At 46.2% G+C, this 16,820-nt stretch overlaps 5 protein-coding genes across 5 annotated transcripts; 2 read left to right on the top strand and 3 right to left on the bottom strand.

Annotated features, from left to right (window-relative positions):
* Window positions 1–717: 717 nt before the first annotated feature.
* I203_103586 (uncharacterized protein) lies at window positions 718–5,368 on the top strand (the record flags this gene model as incomplete). Its single annotated transcript, XM_019147614.1, has 3 exons — window positions 718–1,947; window positions 2,008–4,893; window positions 4,988–5,368. The coding sequence occupies 3 exons, from the start codon at window positions 718–720 to the stop codon at window positions 5,366–5,368; spliced, it is 4,497 nt and encodes a 1,498-aa protein (XP_019003279.1).
* A 487-nt stretch (window positions 5,369–5,855) lies between these two features.
* I203_103585 (uncharacterized protein) lies at window positions 5,856–6,377 on the bottom strand (the record flags this gene model as incomplete). The annotated part of the gene is made up of 2 exons (XM_019147615.1): window positions 5,856–6,078; window positions 6,148–6,377. The coding sequence occupies 2 exons, from the start codon at window positions 6,375–6,377 to the stop codon at window positions 5,856–5,858; spliced, it is 453 nt and encodes a 150-aa protein (XP_019003280.1).
* A 361-nt stretch (window positions 6,378–6,738) lies between these two features.
* I203_103584 (uncharacterized protein) lies at window positions 6,739–9,218 on the top strand (the record flags this gene model as incomplete). The annotated part of the gene is made up of 8 exons (XM_019147616.1): window positions 6,739–6,761; window positions 6,840–7,194; window positions 7,279–7,538; window positions 7,668–7,839; window positions 7,918–8,176; window positions 8,333–8,644; window positions 8,807–9,041; window positions 9,110–9,218. 8 exons carry the CDS (start codon window positions 6,739–6,741, stop codon window positions 9,216–9,218), a joined length of 1,725 nt encoding a protein of 574 aa, XP_019003281.1.
* A 407-nt stretch (window positions 9,219–9,625) lies between these two features.
* On the bottom strand, window positions 9,626–11,966 carry I203_103583 (uncharacterized protein; the record flags this gene model as incomplete). The annotated part of the gene is made up of 7 exons (XM_019147617.1): window positions 9,626–10,594; window positions 10,722–10,860; window positions 10,956–11,008; window positions 11,100–11,226; window positions 11,323–11,411; window positions 11,507–11,677; window positions 11,793–11,966. The coding sequence occupies 7 exons, from the start codon at window positions 11,964–11,966 to the stop codon at window positions 9,626–9,628; spliced, it is 1,722 nt and encodes a 573-aa protein (XP_019003282.1).
* Window positions 11,967–12,972: 1,006 nt separating this feature from the next.
* On the bottom strand, window positions 12,973–16,810 carry I203_103582 (uncharacterized protein; the record flags this gene model as incomplete). The annotated part of the gene is made up of 4 exons (XM_019147618.1): window positions 12,973–15,933; window positions 16,025–16,495; window positions 16,564–16,682; window positions 16,762–16,810. 4 exons carry the CDS (start codon window positions 16,808–16,810, stop codon window positions 12,973–12,975), a joined length of 3,600 nt encoding a protein of 1,199 aa, XP_019003283.1.
* Between the last annotated feature and the right edge of the window lie 10 nt (window positions 16,811–16,820).

Here is a 16,820-nt window from a genome sequence, read left to right as displayed (position 1 = left end):
CAAACATCCCATTGACATCGATATCCATTCAACAAAAAGCATCCTCGTCACCATTACTCGTCACATGGTTTCAAGCTCAATAGAATTCAGAGCTGCGAACATACAACAGACAAGTAGTCGAGATCACACAGCTCTCCATACAAGCATCAACATGCATACCAACTCAAATAGTCGATATAAGATGCGAAGCAACTCTGATCCATCTCACCCATCATTTGCACACATCAAACACGCCTTTTTCTCTTACCCTGCAAACTTTCTCAAGTGCCGATACAGTCACACTCTGCAACGTACATCCTTCTCATCAACACACATTTCTACCCACCTGTCTATACAATTCCCTCTGAGACGCACAGCTGAGGAGGAAAGTCAATCAACTGGTCGCGGATCAAGTACCATAAAATAGTTTGTTTCTTGCCGCCTTTGGCACCTTCGACTGGTACAGCTCATTTATCATATCAACCTAAACACAAGGTTGAGACGTCTCCTAGACGCTTCGGGAGCGACATTTTGGATATCATTTGGGTAGTTGACGTCAGTAGGTCAGTATACAGTCGAGTCGCTGAATTCACAATGTTTTGAACAAGCTATGTCTTTGCCGCTAATGAACCATGCCGTTATTTACAACAGCTCTTCCAATCATCAACCCCATAATTCAACTTCCCATCCCATCAACTATTCATTCTCAACTCACAGGATCTAGGTTACCCATAAACAATGAGTGCTCCACGTACCGTTCCGCCTGCCCCTGCTCATGCACCCGTACCATTACCGAACCCTCAAAATGCTCCAACTGAGAAGAAATATTCTGAAGGAAGTATGTATGAAGATCTGTCGCCGGAGGATGTAGAAGCTTGGCATAGGCGGTATGCGGAATTCAAGGAATGGAGAAAAGCGATACCAAATAAGGCTTTGGTGGAATTAGGAGCTGGAACAGGTTCATCGATGAGTTTAGGTAAAGGTGTTGGAGTAGGTTCAGCCGATTGGAGGTGGTATGAACCTTCGGATAACGGTACGATACCTTCGACAATCGTTGAAAGAGCTTGGGAAACAGCTAGAGCGAGAAGTAACATGGGTCCTCAAGCTGAACCCCCGGCTCCTTCTCCTCCCAAATCAGGCATATCCAAAAGATCGTCGAAGAGAAATATGAACTTGCAAGCTAGGGTGGATACGCTGCATGGAACTGAAACGCCACCTTCTCAATCTGCTTCGAGAGCTACAACTATCAGACCGCCCCTATCTCAGAAACCTGTCCCATCACATAATATCGCCAACAACCAGAAAACCGATAAATCACTCAAAACACCTGCGATAGATATTCAACCTCCCTCAAGTAAAATTCCAACTCAAGTACCTCTTCCATCTTCCAAGTCCGCTCAATCCCAGGCACAGCGTTCAATCTCATCACAAAAACCTGCTTCTTCCGCTAAACCTGCTTCTTCCGCTAAACCTACTCGACCACCGCCTACGCCTCTCCTTGCTCAACCATCCAGAAAAGATAAGATTATCAACCCCTCCTCCGAACCGAAAATCATGTCCCGTTCATCCTCAACGAGAGGTTCGCTTGTACCCGGAGAGCAGATTATTCCCTCCCCTACACCGTCAACCAGATATGCGGAAAGAGAAGCATATATCGCTTCTGCGCTCTCGTTACCACTTGATATGCTGGCGGAAACGGATGGACCACCACGAACAGATTCCAGCTCGCAATTCACCACTGGTAGATTGGATTCCCTGTTGGGTAAAGGGAAAAGTGCAAGTAGGACGAAGGGAAGTCAGAGATCAGCTGGAAGTAGTACGACCCTTCCTTCTATAAGAAGCGACAATGTAGTGGAGAGGAAAGTTAGTATTCAAGATTTGGCTAGAAGTAAGACTACATCGGCTGTACCGACAAGAACCCGGGTTAGTGAAAGATCTTTGGCCGATCATAGAGAACACCATTACGAGGTGAGTCATGTCGTTCAACGAGAATCAGGTTATTGGGCTGATCGTATTCTTCTGCCACAGGGTTCCGATCATTTACCTGTACCCGGTGTCCCGACGAACATGTCCAGAACACCGTCCGACGGTACGATCGTTCGAGCTGCTAATCATCCTCTTCCACCCTCGACGTCAGCACAATCTCGAACTTCCGCAAAGGCTCCAGCTAATCTTCCAGCAACTCATGCTTCAGCTTCACGCTCTGCTCCACCACCTACGCAACCAGCCGCCTCACAAGCGACTATCATCCGAGCTTCTCGTGAACCTTTGCCGCTGTCTTTCCCCAGTGCCGCCACTCATGCTGAGACCATCAAAGTGCCTGCTTCCGTCAAGACCGTCATAGCATTGTCTGGTCCTGCCACCAAGGCTCCTCCCACCGAAGCCACTGTGAGTAGAGCGGGGACTATCCGATTACCTCCTACCACAGGTCGAACAGGGACTGTACGATCGTCCGCATCAACGGTGAAACCGGCGGTAGAATTACAGGAAGTACCACTCTCCCCTCGGAATGTACCTTTACCACCTAGTGCCCTCACTGCTGCATCCACAGCGGTGTCAAAGAAAGAACCCGCTCCCACGCATCGCCAACAGATGCCTCTGCCCCGCCCAGCTCTAACCCCTCAACCGTCGTTCGATGGCCTGACAAAAGCTACTTCACTTGGTCGGCAACATCGAGATCCGTCCTTGGGCGATCTTACAGCGCATTTCGAACCGAGCATGTACCCTCTTCCGCCGAGTGGAGCCACCTTGTTCTCTAGTCCTGAACAGGTTGGTCATTTGGTAAGTCCGTCCCTCCACCATTCACGCACTTTCTGCGCTGATCAGGACTCTCAGCATCCAAAACCAGCCGAAGAGCATGCAGTAGCATTCTCAACTGTCGAGTACATCCTTCCCGAATCGCTCAAGTCCACTACGCAAGCGTCTACCCCGACAGTGCAACTGACCGCCAAATCCCGATCTGTTAGGTCTGCTCCGCAGACTCCGGGTAGTCGAGCTGCAGCCATACCGCTTCCGCCATCTACTGCAGCTTTGTCGGCCAGGTTGACGCCGAAAGCAACCCCTTCTGCACCTGCCCCTGGCGTTGCGTCACCTGCTCACCTTCCCCCTCCCCCAGCACCAGTCACTTTTCCTGTCAAGCCTGCCCACGCGCCAGCTACCATCGGGAACTCGGCAGCACAAGCAGACGTATCCCGGCGGGTATCAAATCGCTTGTCGAACCCACCGATCGAACCGCCTCACCTTACGCAAACCTCAACCGAATGTCGGAGCCCAGCTCATACCCATCCTCATATTCATTTCTCACCTGGACAAGTATCGCAATCTCTTAGATCTGAAGATGATCATGTGTCTTTCGAAGTGCCTTCGGGCTCTCGAGGCAGACTTAGAGTCACGCTGAAATGGTTCAGAGAAGGTGGAAGATCAGATAGAGGATCACCTCGGACAGGAAGACTGAGTGTAGTCGAGGAAGATGCTCCACCTCCTGTACCTCCCAAAACTACAAGTCTGATGAGTAGGGTAATGGGAAAATCTAGCTCTAGTCAGAGAGAAAGACCTCGATCAGAGAATCTGCCGCCTGTTTCTCATCGAACTTCACATATCGAAGATCATCGACATCCTCTTCCTCAGGATGAACGACCTGAACTTCTACGTTCTCCACCAAAAAGAGATGATCTGAAATCGTCTTCATCCGATGATCAATATCCACCGGATCAACAAGCTCAACAACAGCATCACCCTGCGGGTCCCGCGCCATATTACAACCCTTACTATTCTGGTGCTACTCTACCTGCGTATGCTGCTGCCATGCCTCAGGTGTACAACATGTTATCACCACCTATGGCATACCCTCAACCTGGTTTACCCGCGTGGGGAGGACCTGCGGGACAGTACAGACCTGCACAGCGTGGTATGATGGCTCAACATCCGCCACCTATTGATCCTGCTTCTCCAGCTAGAGAAAGCGTCGATCCTCCGTCTGATATGAACCCTCCTCCACAACCTCAAATTCAACCTCAGCCTGCTCAGCAACCCTTTCAGGGATATCCACCTCAGATGATGGGTTACCCCCCTCAACAAGGGTATTGGAACGGTATGACTAGACCCTCTATCTGGCAAAGAATGTTTCGAAAACCTTCTCATGGTCAAGGTCAAGAAGAGGACAACATAGGACCTGACGATAGCGTCACGATACGTAATTGGAGGAAGGGAATCCGACCTGGTGGAAGAGCTCCCACGATGTTACCTAATGTTACTCCTCAAAGGGGTGCTCCTACTTTTGTTCCTCCCCGACCTACTTTGGCTGATACTGCTTATCCCGGTACAGGAATGGGAATGGGAATGGGAATAATGGGTACCCCAAGTGGACCTGGAACAACATTGTATAATGCTCGAGGGGGATATTCGATGGTCCGATCTCCAAGAGAGAGAGGAGGAGGCAGAGAAGGTACACCGAGTGTGTGGGAGAAATTGATGTATCGCCGTCAAACTGAAGAAGCGATTTATAGATCGCCTCCGAGGAAGAACCGAAGAGATTTACCTGATCCTGCTCCTTCACCTTCTCCTTTAGGTCCAAGAAAGAATGTTTTGAGTAGATCAAGATCACGAACCAGGGAAGTGACTAAAGACAGACCGAGGTATGAGGATGATACCACTAGGGGAAGAAGGGATAAAGATAATAGGTATGTCATTAGACAGAAGGAAAAGGATGAAAGAAGAAGACAGAGATCGCTCAGAAGAGATCAACGAGCGACTGCCCAGCAAACTCAGAGACAGGGGCTAAGCAGAGAACAGTTTCTGTATGCTGATGAGAGGGATAGACCAGGTGATTTGGGTATGGGTCTAGCAAGAGGAAGGTCGGGGACGTTGGTGGGAGAGTGGGTTGGGAAGTTTGGGAGAGGAAGGACTGGACAACAGGTGAGTGCTCGAGTCAGTCTTTATCGGGACAGTTTCTATCCTCAAGGATTTCGATTTTATCCAGTACTGATGATACAGGATGGTATCCTTACAGTTCCCAAATTCTGAGTCTCAAGCCAGGAATTATCAACCGAGATTATGGAAAGATCGATTGGTCTTCAACAATCGACGTACCCCTGGTCAAGTCGAAAGGACGCAGGCTCAACTGCAGCCTCAAACTCAAAGTAACAATCGAGGACAAAGAACGACTCTCCGAAGGACACTGAGGACTACGGAGAGGGTCAACCCTGCTACTGGAACCGGAGGTAATGCGTTAGGATTGGGAGGATTGGGATTGGGGGTTGGTGGTTCCCAAAGACAAGTTAGGTCTCGAGGAAGGGTTGAAGGCCCGGGTTTGGGGATGAGAGGGATGATTGGGAGATTGAATTTGAATAGGAGGGATGGAGCTGCTACCAACAGAGGAAGGAGGATGTGAAATAACTGTATCGGGTTGGAGGTTATCGTGCTTGCTTTTTTGGCAAATGTGAGAAGACTTGTCAAAATACTATCAACCGGATCTCATATACTATCATAACAAGATTGAACAGATTATAACATATCGTAAAATGACATCGGAAATTTATGGTTGTCTGAAACCATGTGTGAATGTGAGATATATGTAGGTGTGTAAAATGCTAGATACTGCTGTTGAAGGTATATGCGATGTATCAAATTGTGAAATACACGTTATGATGCACAGCACAGTCGGTGATTCCGATCGTTTCTATAAGATGCTAAGGGATTCTGCTCGTATTGATATGCCTATCGTATTGGTGGTATTGTTCCCGGCTGAGTTGATGTTATCGGGATCGGATGATCCGTATATATACGATGGGTTGATCACTGATACTTTATCCCTTGATGGGTCGTTTAATCATTTCCATCTCAAATGTCCATGTTGCTATCCATCATATATTCCACTCTCACGTATTTTGATTATTCGTAAATTGAGCAATGACAACCCCGACGACCATCCCACCATCATGACTTAGACTACCCAATAGGTCAAACCTATCCCGATGTTCCTTCTGAGTAGGGAACAGTACCAACGATCCATTGGAAGAATGGGTAATTTGCAGATCTTTCCATGTGATTGGATTCAGATGTGGGGAAAGTGATTTGTAGGCTGCTTCCTTCAATGCCCAGCTGAAAAGGTTGTCAGCCGTCAGTAGGCTCAGATACGTTCTGATCTAAGGGAGATTTGTGGTCACTCACCGACATGATAAGAATCTTAGTTGTTCATCCAACAATTCATCTGACTCCTCTTTGGTAGTATTATTCTGATTCCCTGTACTAGGACTGCCATTTGCGCTGGCCAGATTCGTAAATAACTCGTACTCCTTGGTCGTGCATATCCTCTTTGCCAATTTGGTTGGACCCCTCTTGAGCAATAAAGATTTGAACCGGGTCAATGAAAGGATATCGATGCCTATACCAGCTATCATTGGTGCCGGTGCTGGTCGGTGTGGGCAGTACTCTTATATACCTTGGTTCTTGTCACTTGTGGGTTGTCGAAGTCGAGGAGCATGATGAGATATCACTACGCGTATGGATGATGAGTTGGGATGGCAATGAGATGAGATGAGATATTCAGGGTAGTTATTGTGCGCTTCGGACGCGTACAGAGCTCGATCGATGAACATTTACTGACCATGATCACCAAAATCAAAAATCATCCTACATGCTCATTCCGTCTTTCATTATTTGATACTATACTTGACATCGAGTAGAGACAAACTAGAGCACAAGAGCAACAACCAGGGATTCAACCTATTGGTTCATTGAAACTTGCACATTTTGATCGAAATGGACGACGAGGATAACGACTAGTAAATCTCCCTTCCTGTTCATTACTTTACCATCATCACTATCACAGCTGTGCTGACCTCGTTTGTTGACGTTTGTAGCGAGATCGAAAGACAGAAGACAATTCTGCAAAACCGACTCTTACTCGATTCACTAGGCCTAGATCCTAACGGATCATCCAAAATCCCTTTTGCCCGATCAACCGCATCTGTAAAGCCCAAACCAGCCAGTAAGAAACGTAAAGCCCCTCCTACCTCGAATGTCGATGAAGGTCCGCGAAGGAGGTCAGGGAGGTTGGCAGGGTTGGAAGCTGATAGCGAGACTTTGAAAGTGAAATCGGAGGATGAAGCTAAAGAAAGAGAGGTATTGAGAGTCATTAGTAGGAAAGAGAGAGAAAAGATCATGGATGTGGGTAAGATGATCGAGGATCCCGAAGAAGGAGAGATAAAGGGATTAGTAGGTCAACTTCTACATTGTGATGTATACAACAATACCAGCAAGTTATGGCCTGATACTAATGCGTTCTATTTGCGCTGACAGGAAGAATACCTCCCAAGAATAACGTTGTTCTCCAACCCACGACGATATCCCAAAGAATCTGATTCAACCAAAGATGCATATGCCGATTTCGACCCCAAGACCGTATCGACCGAAGTGGCACGCTTGAGATCTGCATTCAAGAATATGGAGCTGAAAGCGAATGCGAAGGTGACGGAGGATAGGGTATTCAGTATGGTTGTCCATCCTGAGAAGAGGAAGTCACTGGTTTTTGTCGGTGATAAGTCTGGGCAATTGGGAATGTGAGTCATTTTTGGCAAAGGACTCAAAATGTCGTATGATGTACTTGAGGATCAGGAAACTATCTGGAGAGTCGTGTCCACCTCACAAGAAGGATGAAGCTGAGTTTGATGTCGTTTTATTTGGATTAGATGGGACGCCTTGGGTCCGCCTGCAGATATCGTGAAATCCGAAGACGACACAAGTTGGGTCAAGCAAGAACAACAGGAGGATGAATCGTACGAGGGCAGGATATGGAGGATACAGGCTCATGCCAGGAGTGCTATCACTGCTATGAAAGTGAATCCAGTGGACGGTACAGGGGTGAGTAATCACGTCTTTCCCCTACGGGCTGGATTGCCTCCACTACTGAACATACGACTGACTCCTTTGTTCTGATAGTTGTTCACCTCATCTTATGACTGTTCCCTCCGTCACCTGGATTTCATGTCCCTAAAATCCACCGAACTATTTGCATTCCAGGATGAAAATACCTTAGTGACGCATTTCGACCTTCTGCCCAATGGTGAAGAAGCTTGGATCACTGATCGGTACGGTGGTTTGACGCATTGTGATTTCAGAGAAGGAAAAAATGAGAGGAGGAGGTTCGTGGTTCAGGATGAAGGGAGGGCGGCTAAGCTGGGTGGGATTAGTGTAAATCGTGAGTAATAATCTCGCTGCTTGGTGTTAAGCGATGTGGGCTGATGTTTGATTGTCTGTATCATCGAAATTCCCCCTTGCTGCTCGATTCTTCAATCTTTCGATGTTTTTTGTGCTGTTCAATGATTCATCCTTCCCGCATTGTGATGTTCGTCAGCCCTCATGCCTCACCTCATCGTGACAGCAGGAAACGATCAACACCTCCGTCTATGGGACGTCCGATCCCTATCATCCATCAACCCTACGTCTATACCGACTCCACCACCTTCTGCCAAACTCGATGGGGAAAGTATAGATACGCATCTAACGGGTGAAACGTCTTATGAGGAAGTCTCAAAGTATATGCACTCGAAGAAAGGTCAAGGGTTGCTGAGAGCTGGTTGGCAACATGGTAAATCGTGTAGTTCGGCTTATTGGGATCCTTGGGGTAGGAGGGTGTTGACTACTAGTTATGATGATAAGTTGAGAGGTGAGTGATTGCTCTCGCTCGAACTATTCATTATCGTTACCATACTCCATTTCGAGGTTATACACATTCAGAGATAGCCATTCCTCGAGAAATGCCGTTTACCTTTCTCTCATTCTATCCTTTCATTGAAGTGCTTACTGATCAATCATATCGAATATACAGTATGGTCACTCCAACCTTCCTCATTGCTACTTCCCACACCACTCTCTCCATCACATTTCCAGCCTTCCAAGCAGATCCCACACAATTGTCAAACTGGAAGATGGTTGACTATCCTTCGTGCACAATGGTCTCTGAACATGGATTACATGCCGCATTTCACTGTGGGTAACATGAAGCGAAGCTTGGACGTGGTCGCTGCGAATGGGGAAAAAATAGCCCAACTGTGGAATGATGTGTGAGTGAAATTCCATGTCTCGGGTTCATTCTCCCTTAACGTGCTAACTGTGCTTTATCGCATCATAGAGTAACTGCTGTACCTGCTGTCACGGCTTCGCACCCAAGGATAGTAGATCATGTGGTGGGTGGTAATACGAGTGGTAGGGTACAGTTATGGGGAGCGGGATCAGCTTGATCTGATCTGATCTAATGGGTCAGTCTGTGCAACGAAGGTCTCGTGTCCTTTTCTAAAGAGAAGATTTTGTATGCTTTAGTATTTATATATTTCATGCACGCCTATGCTCAAGTCACTTGTGAAGAAAATGGAGATGGGCATGAGACAATCGTTAGAAATTTCACCTGCTATACGAGGAAGTAGAAGAAGGTAAATACATCTGCAGGGAGCCAAATGAACCCACTTGGCTCCAAGCTTACAGTGACTGAAATGGTATATTCATACTGTAACTTATCGATTTAATATAGCCTATATCATCAAGGCTATCATCCGATCAAATTTGATATACTTCACAGACTATACAACTAATCAATATATCTTCTCTCTTTTGACTGACCTCAACTACGAGTACCAGGAGCACACGATTGTTATACTAATGCCATCCCACCTATTAACAGCCCTAAACCAGCTGCCATGCCAAGTCCGATTAACTTATCCAACCCTCCATTACCCAAATTCAAATGTGATGACGGAGCGAAACTTCCTGATGAATTGGTTCCATTTCCGTTTGTCCCATTCACTCCAGTCGTGCCGTTCTTGCCAGTTCCACTCGAAACTGCTCCTCCACCTGTACTTGCAGCCGTACCATTCTTGGCACTGGCACCTTTCCCACTTGCAGTCCCAGTCGAGTTTGAACCTGTACCTTTACTACCCGTTGATGATGTACCAGTAGCTTTCGCCCCTCCAGCACCTCCTACAACAGATGGTGTCCAGGTGGTAAAACAACATTGATCACCTGAAGTGATCGTCTCTCCCTCCCCTTCTCCTTCCCCTTCTAGATCTCCTCGTCGCAGATTCCACCATTGATCTAATTCACGTGCACTCAGATCTCCTGCGGGTGATGGGGCGGGAGTGATTGCCGCTGCACCGGAAACGGAACCAGAGGCAGAAGTGGCAGTAGATGAAGATAATTTCGTCACGCCTACTTGCTCTGTCCCGCCCTCCGCTGCCGATGATTCACTTTGACCAGATCCTGATGCAGGCGAAGACGCGGAGCTGGAGGGTGCTGCCGAGTCTGATGCTTCAGATTCTTCAGATGCGAATGGATTATCAGATGAAGAGCCAGCTGATGAAGACCCGTCACTCTTTTCAGAACTTGAACCCGCCTCATCATTTGACGCAGACGCCGAGCCAGACGCGGCAGTGGCAGTGCATGGAAGACAAGTTTGAACGGGTACCCAAGATGTTGATCCTTCTCCACCACTTGTAGTGCCCGATGCTGATGCGTTTTTCGATCCTCCTGAGTTTGCAGCGGCTGTTTGACCGTTCTGGATGGACGAGCCTGGTTGACAATTTGTCACGGCTGGTATAGACTGTGTGGGTACTGGACCATTTCCCTACAGTATGGTCAGATCAATGTTAGTGTTTGTGTCATGTCAGTCTCGTATTCATACTATGTATAGGATCGTAGATTGGTAGAAAGGTCATGAAGAAGAATTATAGATGTGAGAGGCGTCCACTCACAGGAGTGTAAGTTTGACCATCAATCACACCTGGTGGATCACCTTCATCGCCCTCACAATCTTGCCACACATCGTCCCATCCTACCCCGTTCGAGGTTAGGAAGTAACATCCCAGGGAATCGTACTGTGTTGGACAGAAGCTATATACAAATACAAGAAGGATCAATTTACAATGAAACAACTCCAAGTGACGTGTAAGAGAAGACATGAAGATGAATGCGAGGACAACACTTACGCGGGATCACCGAAACATGCTCTAACGCAGAATGTTTGACCGGAAATCATCGTCTACGTACGTTTACAATAATATATCACAAGATCAGTTGAGTGAATGCTTGACACTTCCGGATGTGGTAGGAGATAGCAGTATTCGACTTACCACCCAGTCTTTTGCAGGATCACCTCCCTGACTAGTGATCAAACTTGATCCCTGGGGATTATGCGAAGACGAATCGAATTGAGCTCCAGAGTCATCCGAGGAAATTCCAATCTGGCTGAAATCGCCTCTGCCATATGCCAACAGAATGTAATCATTAGCCGCAATAGACGAGAGCGATGTCAAAAGAGATGTTCATCATATGGATGTTGCAGAAAGCACTTACGATCCGCTAACTTGAACCCAAGATGGTGTTCTGACGTAGGTAACTCCCTTTAACGTACCGTCGGGTATCAATCTCGTACCATGACCGGACTGATCAAATCATCAAATATCAGAACACATGTCAACAGCCAAACCTTTACCACAACACCCTGGAGAAGAAGAACGGTGATCATGACTCGACTCACCTTTGAGCAATAACTAATCACATTATCTACCGACTCACTCAACATTTTGCCTTTATTCTCCTCTGATAAACCATATACACAGAAATCTTCGTGGGACATTAACCGTAATTCTTTAGATTGCGATTGCGATTGCGATTGGGCGTCTGAGTTATCTTTGGTTTTGTCATTTGACTTCAGTTCAGGTTCAAAAAAGAACGATAAAAGAACGATAAGATGTCAGCTGAGTGGTATTTTGACCTGACGATACAATAGTCTACATGAACCATGTAGTAGATATCAAACTTACTTCATCACCTCTGCCTACCAATGTACTATTCACATATGTTCTTCTATAAGATAAAGCCTGAGGTGGGATATATTGACTGTTCACTAATATACTCTGGGATAATGGGATCAAAAGGAGGTATAGGGAGGTAGTTGACCACTTGGATAGTGGTTGAGACCGATGTCGAAGAGACATGGTTCGTAGATACAATCTAATTGTTGCCAAGTATTGGGTTGTCTCTCGACACTAGATTCCAGTATCTCAGTGAATTACTGTGAAGTAAGGTATCTATCATTCACTATGTCCGACAGAATCGTGTCTTTGATGATTTCCAGGTTGACTAGCCCAAATTACGAATATATCTCTTTCTTTCTCTTTGCGTCGCTGACACAATCAGACTCGATTTACAATATCCTAAGCTTCCAGACCCAAAATCAAATATGTGTCTCTTTTTTCCTTGTCTTTATAGATATAGCGTCAATACTTGAAATCTCATAAATTGGTTGTTGAATAGGTATCGATGAATTTCGGGCTGACAGTAGTCAAAATAATCAGGATCAGAATCAATCAAGTAAAGTTGAGGTGCTCAGAAGGAAAGATGTAATATGACAGAGGACAGGTAGTCAGTATGTCAATCGCGAACAATTAGCAAACCAAATCCGGAGGATCAGGACCTCTACACAACGCAGTGTAGCGTATGTCTTGATGATCCTTTCGTTCATCGTAGATTGATACTCCCTTTCCCCTCAAAACATGACTTGACCTCCTTTGTCAATCTCCCAACCGTCCTCTGCATCCCTGAGACATCCTTTCGCTCTGATCCCGTAAGTAATCTCTGTATCGAGATTGACCAATCCCTAGCCTTCCATTCTTTCACCTCCCTTGGAGTCTTGGATATCGAGGGAAGATTAAACAAAGGAGCATAGGTGTGAAGAGATGAGTGTTGATCACAGCTTGACCATTGATGTTTATGTAAAGTAATGATATCCAGTATAGAGGATGGCAAAAAGGGCATAGGCCGCATGTAAGGTCACGTCTGACTTGATCAGCATATCATCAAATAGAGTACGAATTCATGTGATCATTCAGTACACAGTAGCTCACAAGATACTATATAGCCCAAAGTATATAGTAATTATGTATCATATGATATGCTCACATTCATACTAAGACAATGACATCCAAGGCCGTACATTCAATCCTACTCCAACATGTCCTCATCACTATCGTTATTGTTCATCGGTCTGATATTTCTTTTCAGTTCATTCAGATCCAACATGAATCTGTCACTGAAATCGTCAGGAATATTCTGACCATCTTGTGGGTTCGTTACTTCTGATGTTCGTGTGAGGCGTATTTGACTATCTTGATTCAATCGTTCGTCCTTCTTATCATTGTAGTCGTTTCGGTTTACTGGATTGGCGAGCATCCTCACAAGGTCATCCTGGCCTTGAGAGATGTGCTGTTCGATAACCTTCTCGTTCAATTGTCGATCGGAAAGAGGGATTGGCAGCGACGGCAAAAGTGACGTTGTTTCAACGAAATCCTTCACACCAGTTCCCTTTGCATGTCCATCCATCATCGACAGTCCATCTTCCCCTGGTAAATCCCCAACCTTCATCCGTCTGATACTCCCAATCACACCTCTCAACTCATCGACCACCTGTCCACTCCGGATTTTCATCTCCCTTACATCTTTCTCTTTCTGATCACCAAGACCATTTCGATCTTTGAGCAGTTCCACTACTGATATACCTTTCTCTCTAGCTTGTTTGGTAAGTTTGATCCTATCTTCTCTCCTCATCTTACTAAGCAATACTTTATCTTCATTTAAAGGTATACTGGATGTGGCCTCGAAGATTAGATCTTTCCCCACAGGTGGTAGAGGTTCTTCCGCATCTTCAAGACTTTTATCGGCTGATTCTTGATCTTGATTTTCGTCGTCGTCGGTGGTCGTCCATGCTTTCATGAATTCCGGTAACGGAGATATTGATTGTCGTACATCCTTCTCCTGCTCAACACTTTGGCGCTGATCATCTTCTGTCGATGACGACACTCGGACATTATCACTTCCGTGATTCTGACTAGTCATTCTCAGTATCACTTCCTTACCCCTCTCCCATTCTCTAATCCCATCTCCTAATTTACTCCTGACCTGAATCCAATTGTCCATCAACCCCAATCCTTGTCCCTCTTTACTGTTAGACCCCAGACTATGTCTGACCTTAGATAACTCTTTCCAACTGCCTATCAGGGCCTGAGCCAATTTATCCATATGTTCATTCAACAGAACTTCATCCGGCGTCTTCGGCGCAAAATCTCTCTTGTGCTCAGGGAATACAGATTCGATAGGCGAAGGTGACCAAATATCCGATAAACCATTATCATTACTTTTGAAGTCTTCATCTTTGTCGGAATTCAACAATCTGATAATTCTTTCTTCTCGCTCAGAATCTTTCAGGACTTCCTCCAAAATTCTCTTCTCCTCTATCATACTATACACCAAATCATCCAAGATCCCCTTTACTTCCCTCCAATAACCATCATCTTGGTTTTCCCTAAATTTCAATCCTAACAGACAACATGTCATTCGTCTTCTCTTGAGATGTATACCAAGGCAACTAGCCTTGAGTGAAGGAGTAGTCAATGGAGATATACTCTCTACACGTCTCAGGTTGAGGTTCAAGGATGGGTCAGGTGATGCAGGAGGCAGGGTAGTCAGACTTGCTCTTTTATCTTTTCTATCTGGCGGAAAACCTATTCCTATTCCCAAACCGATATTGGATCTAATGGAAGAAGGGTTCAACGACGACCTTCTTGATCTTCCACCTCTACCTCCAGCAGTAGAAGCGCTTCGTAAAGCTTGTAAATCCGATAGAGGCATTGATCTAGTTCTGGTCAATCCAGCAGATAAAGGACCAGAACTCAAGCTTTGATGAGGATCATTCTCGTCGGATGAATGATAATATACCATATTTTGCAGACTTCTTCTTTTCGGGTTACCACTCGCACCGGCTTCAGAGGTAGACAGAAGAGGATCAAGGGAAGTTACAGCTCGTAACGGTGCTGAAGAGGGTGGGACGATATCTGAAGCCGAGGTTTGATCACTCATGAATGGAGAAGGAAGTAGGGTTGTTGATCCTGGAAGAGATCTAGAGGGTGTAGCCATTGCAGCTGTACGTAGTGGCTGAAGACGTTCGCTGGCATTTGATAATCTCCTTGATAATGGTGATGGAATATGTCTCAATGGTGAAGCAGAAGAACCACGGGATGTTTCCCGAGTCAATATTGGTGTACGTGGGATGGTCACTCCTAGACCTGCTCGACCGGCAGCCGGAGGTGACTTGGGTGATACTACCGTCGATCCAATTAGATTGTCTGTGCTGCAGTCGCGTCTGTCCAGCTTGACCGGAGTGATGTCGTCACTTGACATAGATTGATCCGAAGTGGTAGTATCTTCGTTCTCAGCTTCTTCATCAGCTTCCGTTATTCTTCTCTCGTGCCTTGGTCTCTCGTATCTTGGTGATTGCGACCATAAATCCCTCAACCTTTCCACGCTGGCTCTTTTGGACAACCTGGGCGTCTTGTCCGGTAATTGAGTGAATCTGTCATCTCCACCTGGCGAAGAGCTGAACGAGATTCTTTGAGCGCTGTGTAACTTCTTGAGAGGTGACGAACTCGCATAAACAGGAAGAGAGGAAGTGGAATTGTGAGAAGCGTGTATATGCCTTTGCGGGGATGGGTGTGATGAGGGACGATGTGGTAAGCCAGGTCGTTGGTTGGATATGGGTTGGTCATACTCTTCTTCACTTGATGAATCCGTTATGCTGTGATGCTTTCTACCTCGAGAATAGAAGAAAGACCCAACGACGGGAATATCATACATCTCACCTAGGACGGCCAATTCTCTTCGATCTGTGAGTTCTAAGAGTGTCGATGTGGCCGTTGCGAGATGATCAGTCATGTTGCCGGTGAAACGATGGAGTGTGACTCGAAGAGGGTTGTGGGTGTATAAATTGTAGGGATGGGGTTCGAGGAGGGATAAGGAAGATAAGAGAGTGTTGTTGAGATTTTGCGATTGGGTGACGAAGTTGGTAAGTGAGGTGAGAGCAGCTGACTGAGGAGTATCATGATCTGAGGCAGCGGTGGTGTTATTCGAAATCTGATGGTCAAAAGTTTACGGTGCTCCGTGTCAGCGTGCTTCAGAATGAGAGAGATTAGAGAGAGAGAGCGTGTGTGTCGCTTTGACTCACATCTTTTGATATAGGTGCTAGTCCCGTGTACCACCCTATCCCGAGTATACCTACACTCAACATTCCCAATATCGTCCACAAACCCAAACTTATCATCAACCCGACCAGCAATGCTAAACCAGCTAAAACCAGATCCCACCTCTCTTTCCCTTTTTGTATCCACCCTTCTAACACTTTCCACGTCTCTTCATTATTTCCGGGTATATCGTCTCCCAATTCACTCTCCAGCCCACCACTTAAGGCAGGTACATAATCCTTCTCCAACAACCCACTCGAACAGATGAGATATCTGAACTTTTCGGCGAACGTTTCATCGGAGAATGATATTCTACTTGGAGAAGGGAATTTCCCAGGTACGAGGACGTTGACGTCGAAGGTGTTGTTGGTATTGCTTGGACCGGCTGAATTGGGCAATGAACCTGTCCATCCTTTCAAGGTATTGGGTGAGAGCGATGAACGATCTACCAATGTCTATACAACACCAATGATTCAGCTGATACAGGTTATGACCGTTGGGATGGTATGAGGCAGTCACGTACAATATCACCTGATTCGTCTGATAGACCTGAACTTCTTCTATTTTGACTATTCAACTCCATCTCCATATCTAGATTTTGACCTTGAACAGGTCGGTGTTCGTTGCTTGAATCGATTTCATCTATATACCCAATAGATATCAGCCTCAGCCATACATCGCGATGCTGAATGCCAAGATGGGGTAGGAAGGGAGAACTTACCCCGAAAGTACTCGTCCAATGGCCCCGCATCGGCGAATGAAGTTGCCATGAATGTGTTC

The sequence above is a fragment of the Kwoniella mangroviensis genome, assembly GCF_000507465.2.
Source record: "Kwoniella mangroviensis CBS 8507 chromosome 1 map unlocalized Ctg01, whole genome shotgun sequence".
NCBI classification, from domain to species: Eukaryota; Fungi; Basidiomycota; class Tremellomycetes; order Tremellales; family Cryptococcaceae; genus Kwoniella; species Kwoniella mangrovensis.
The sequence above is the reverse complement of the archived record's forward strand: the minus strand, read 5'-3'. Positions and strand labels throughout refer to the sequence as shown.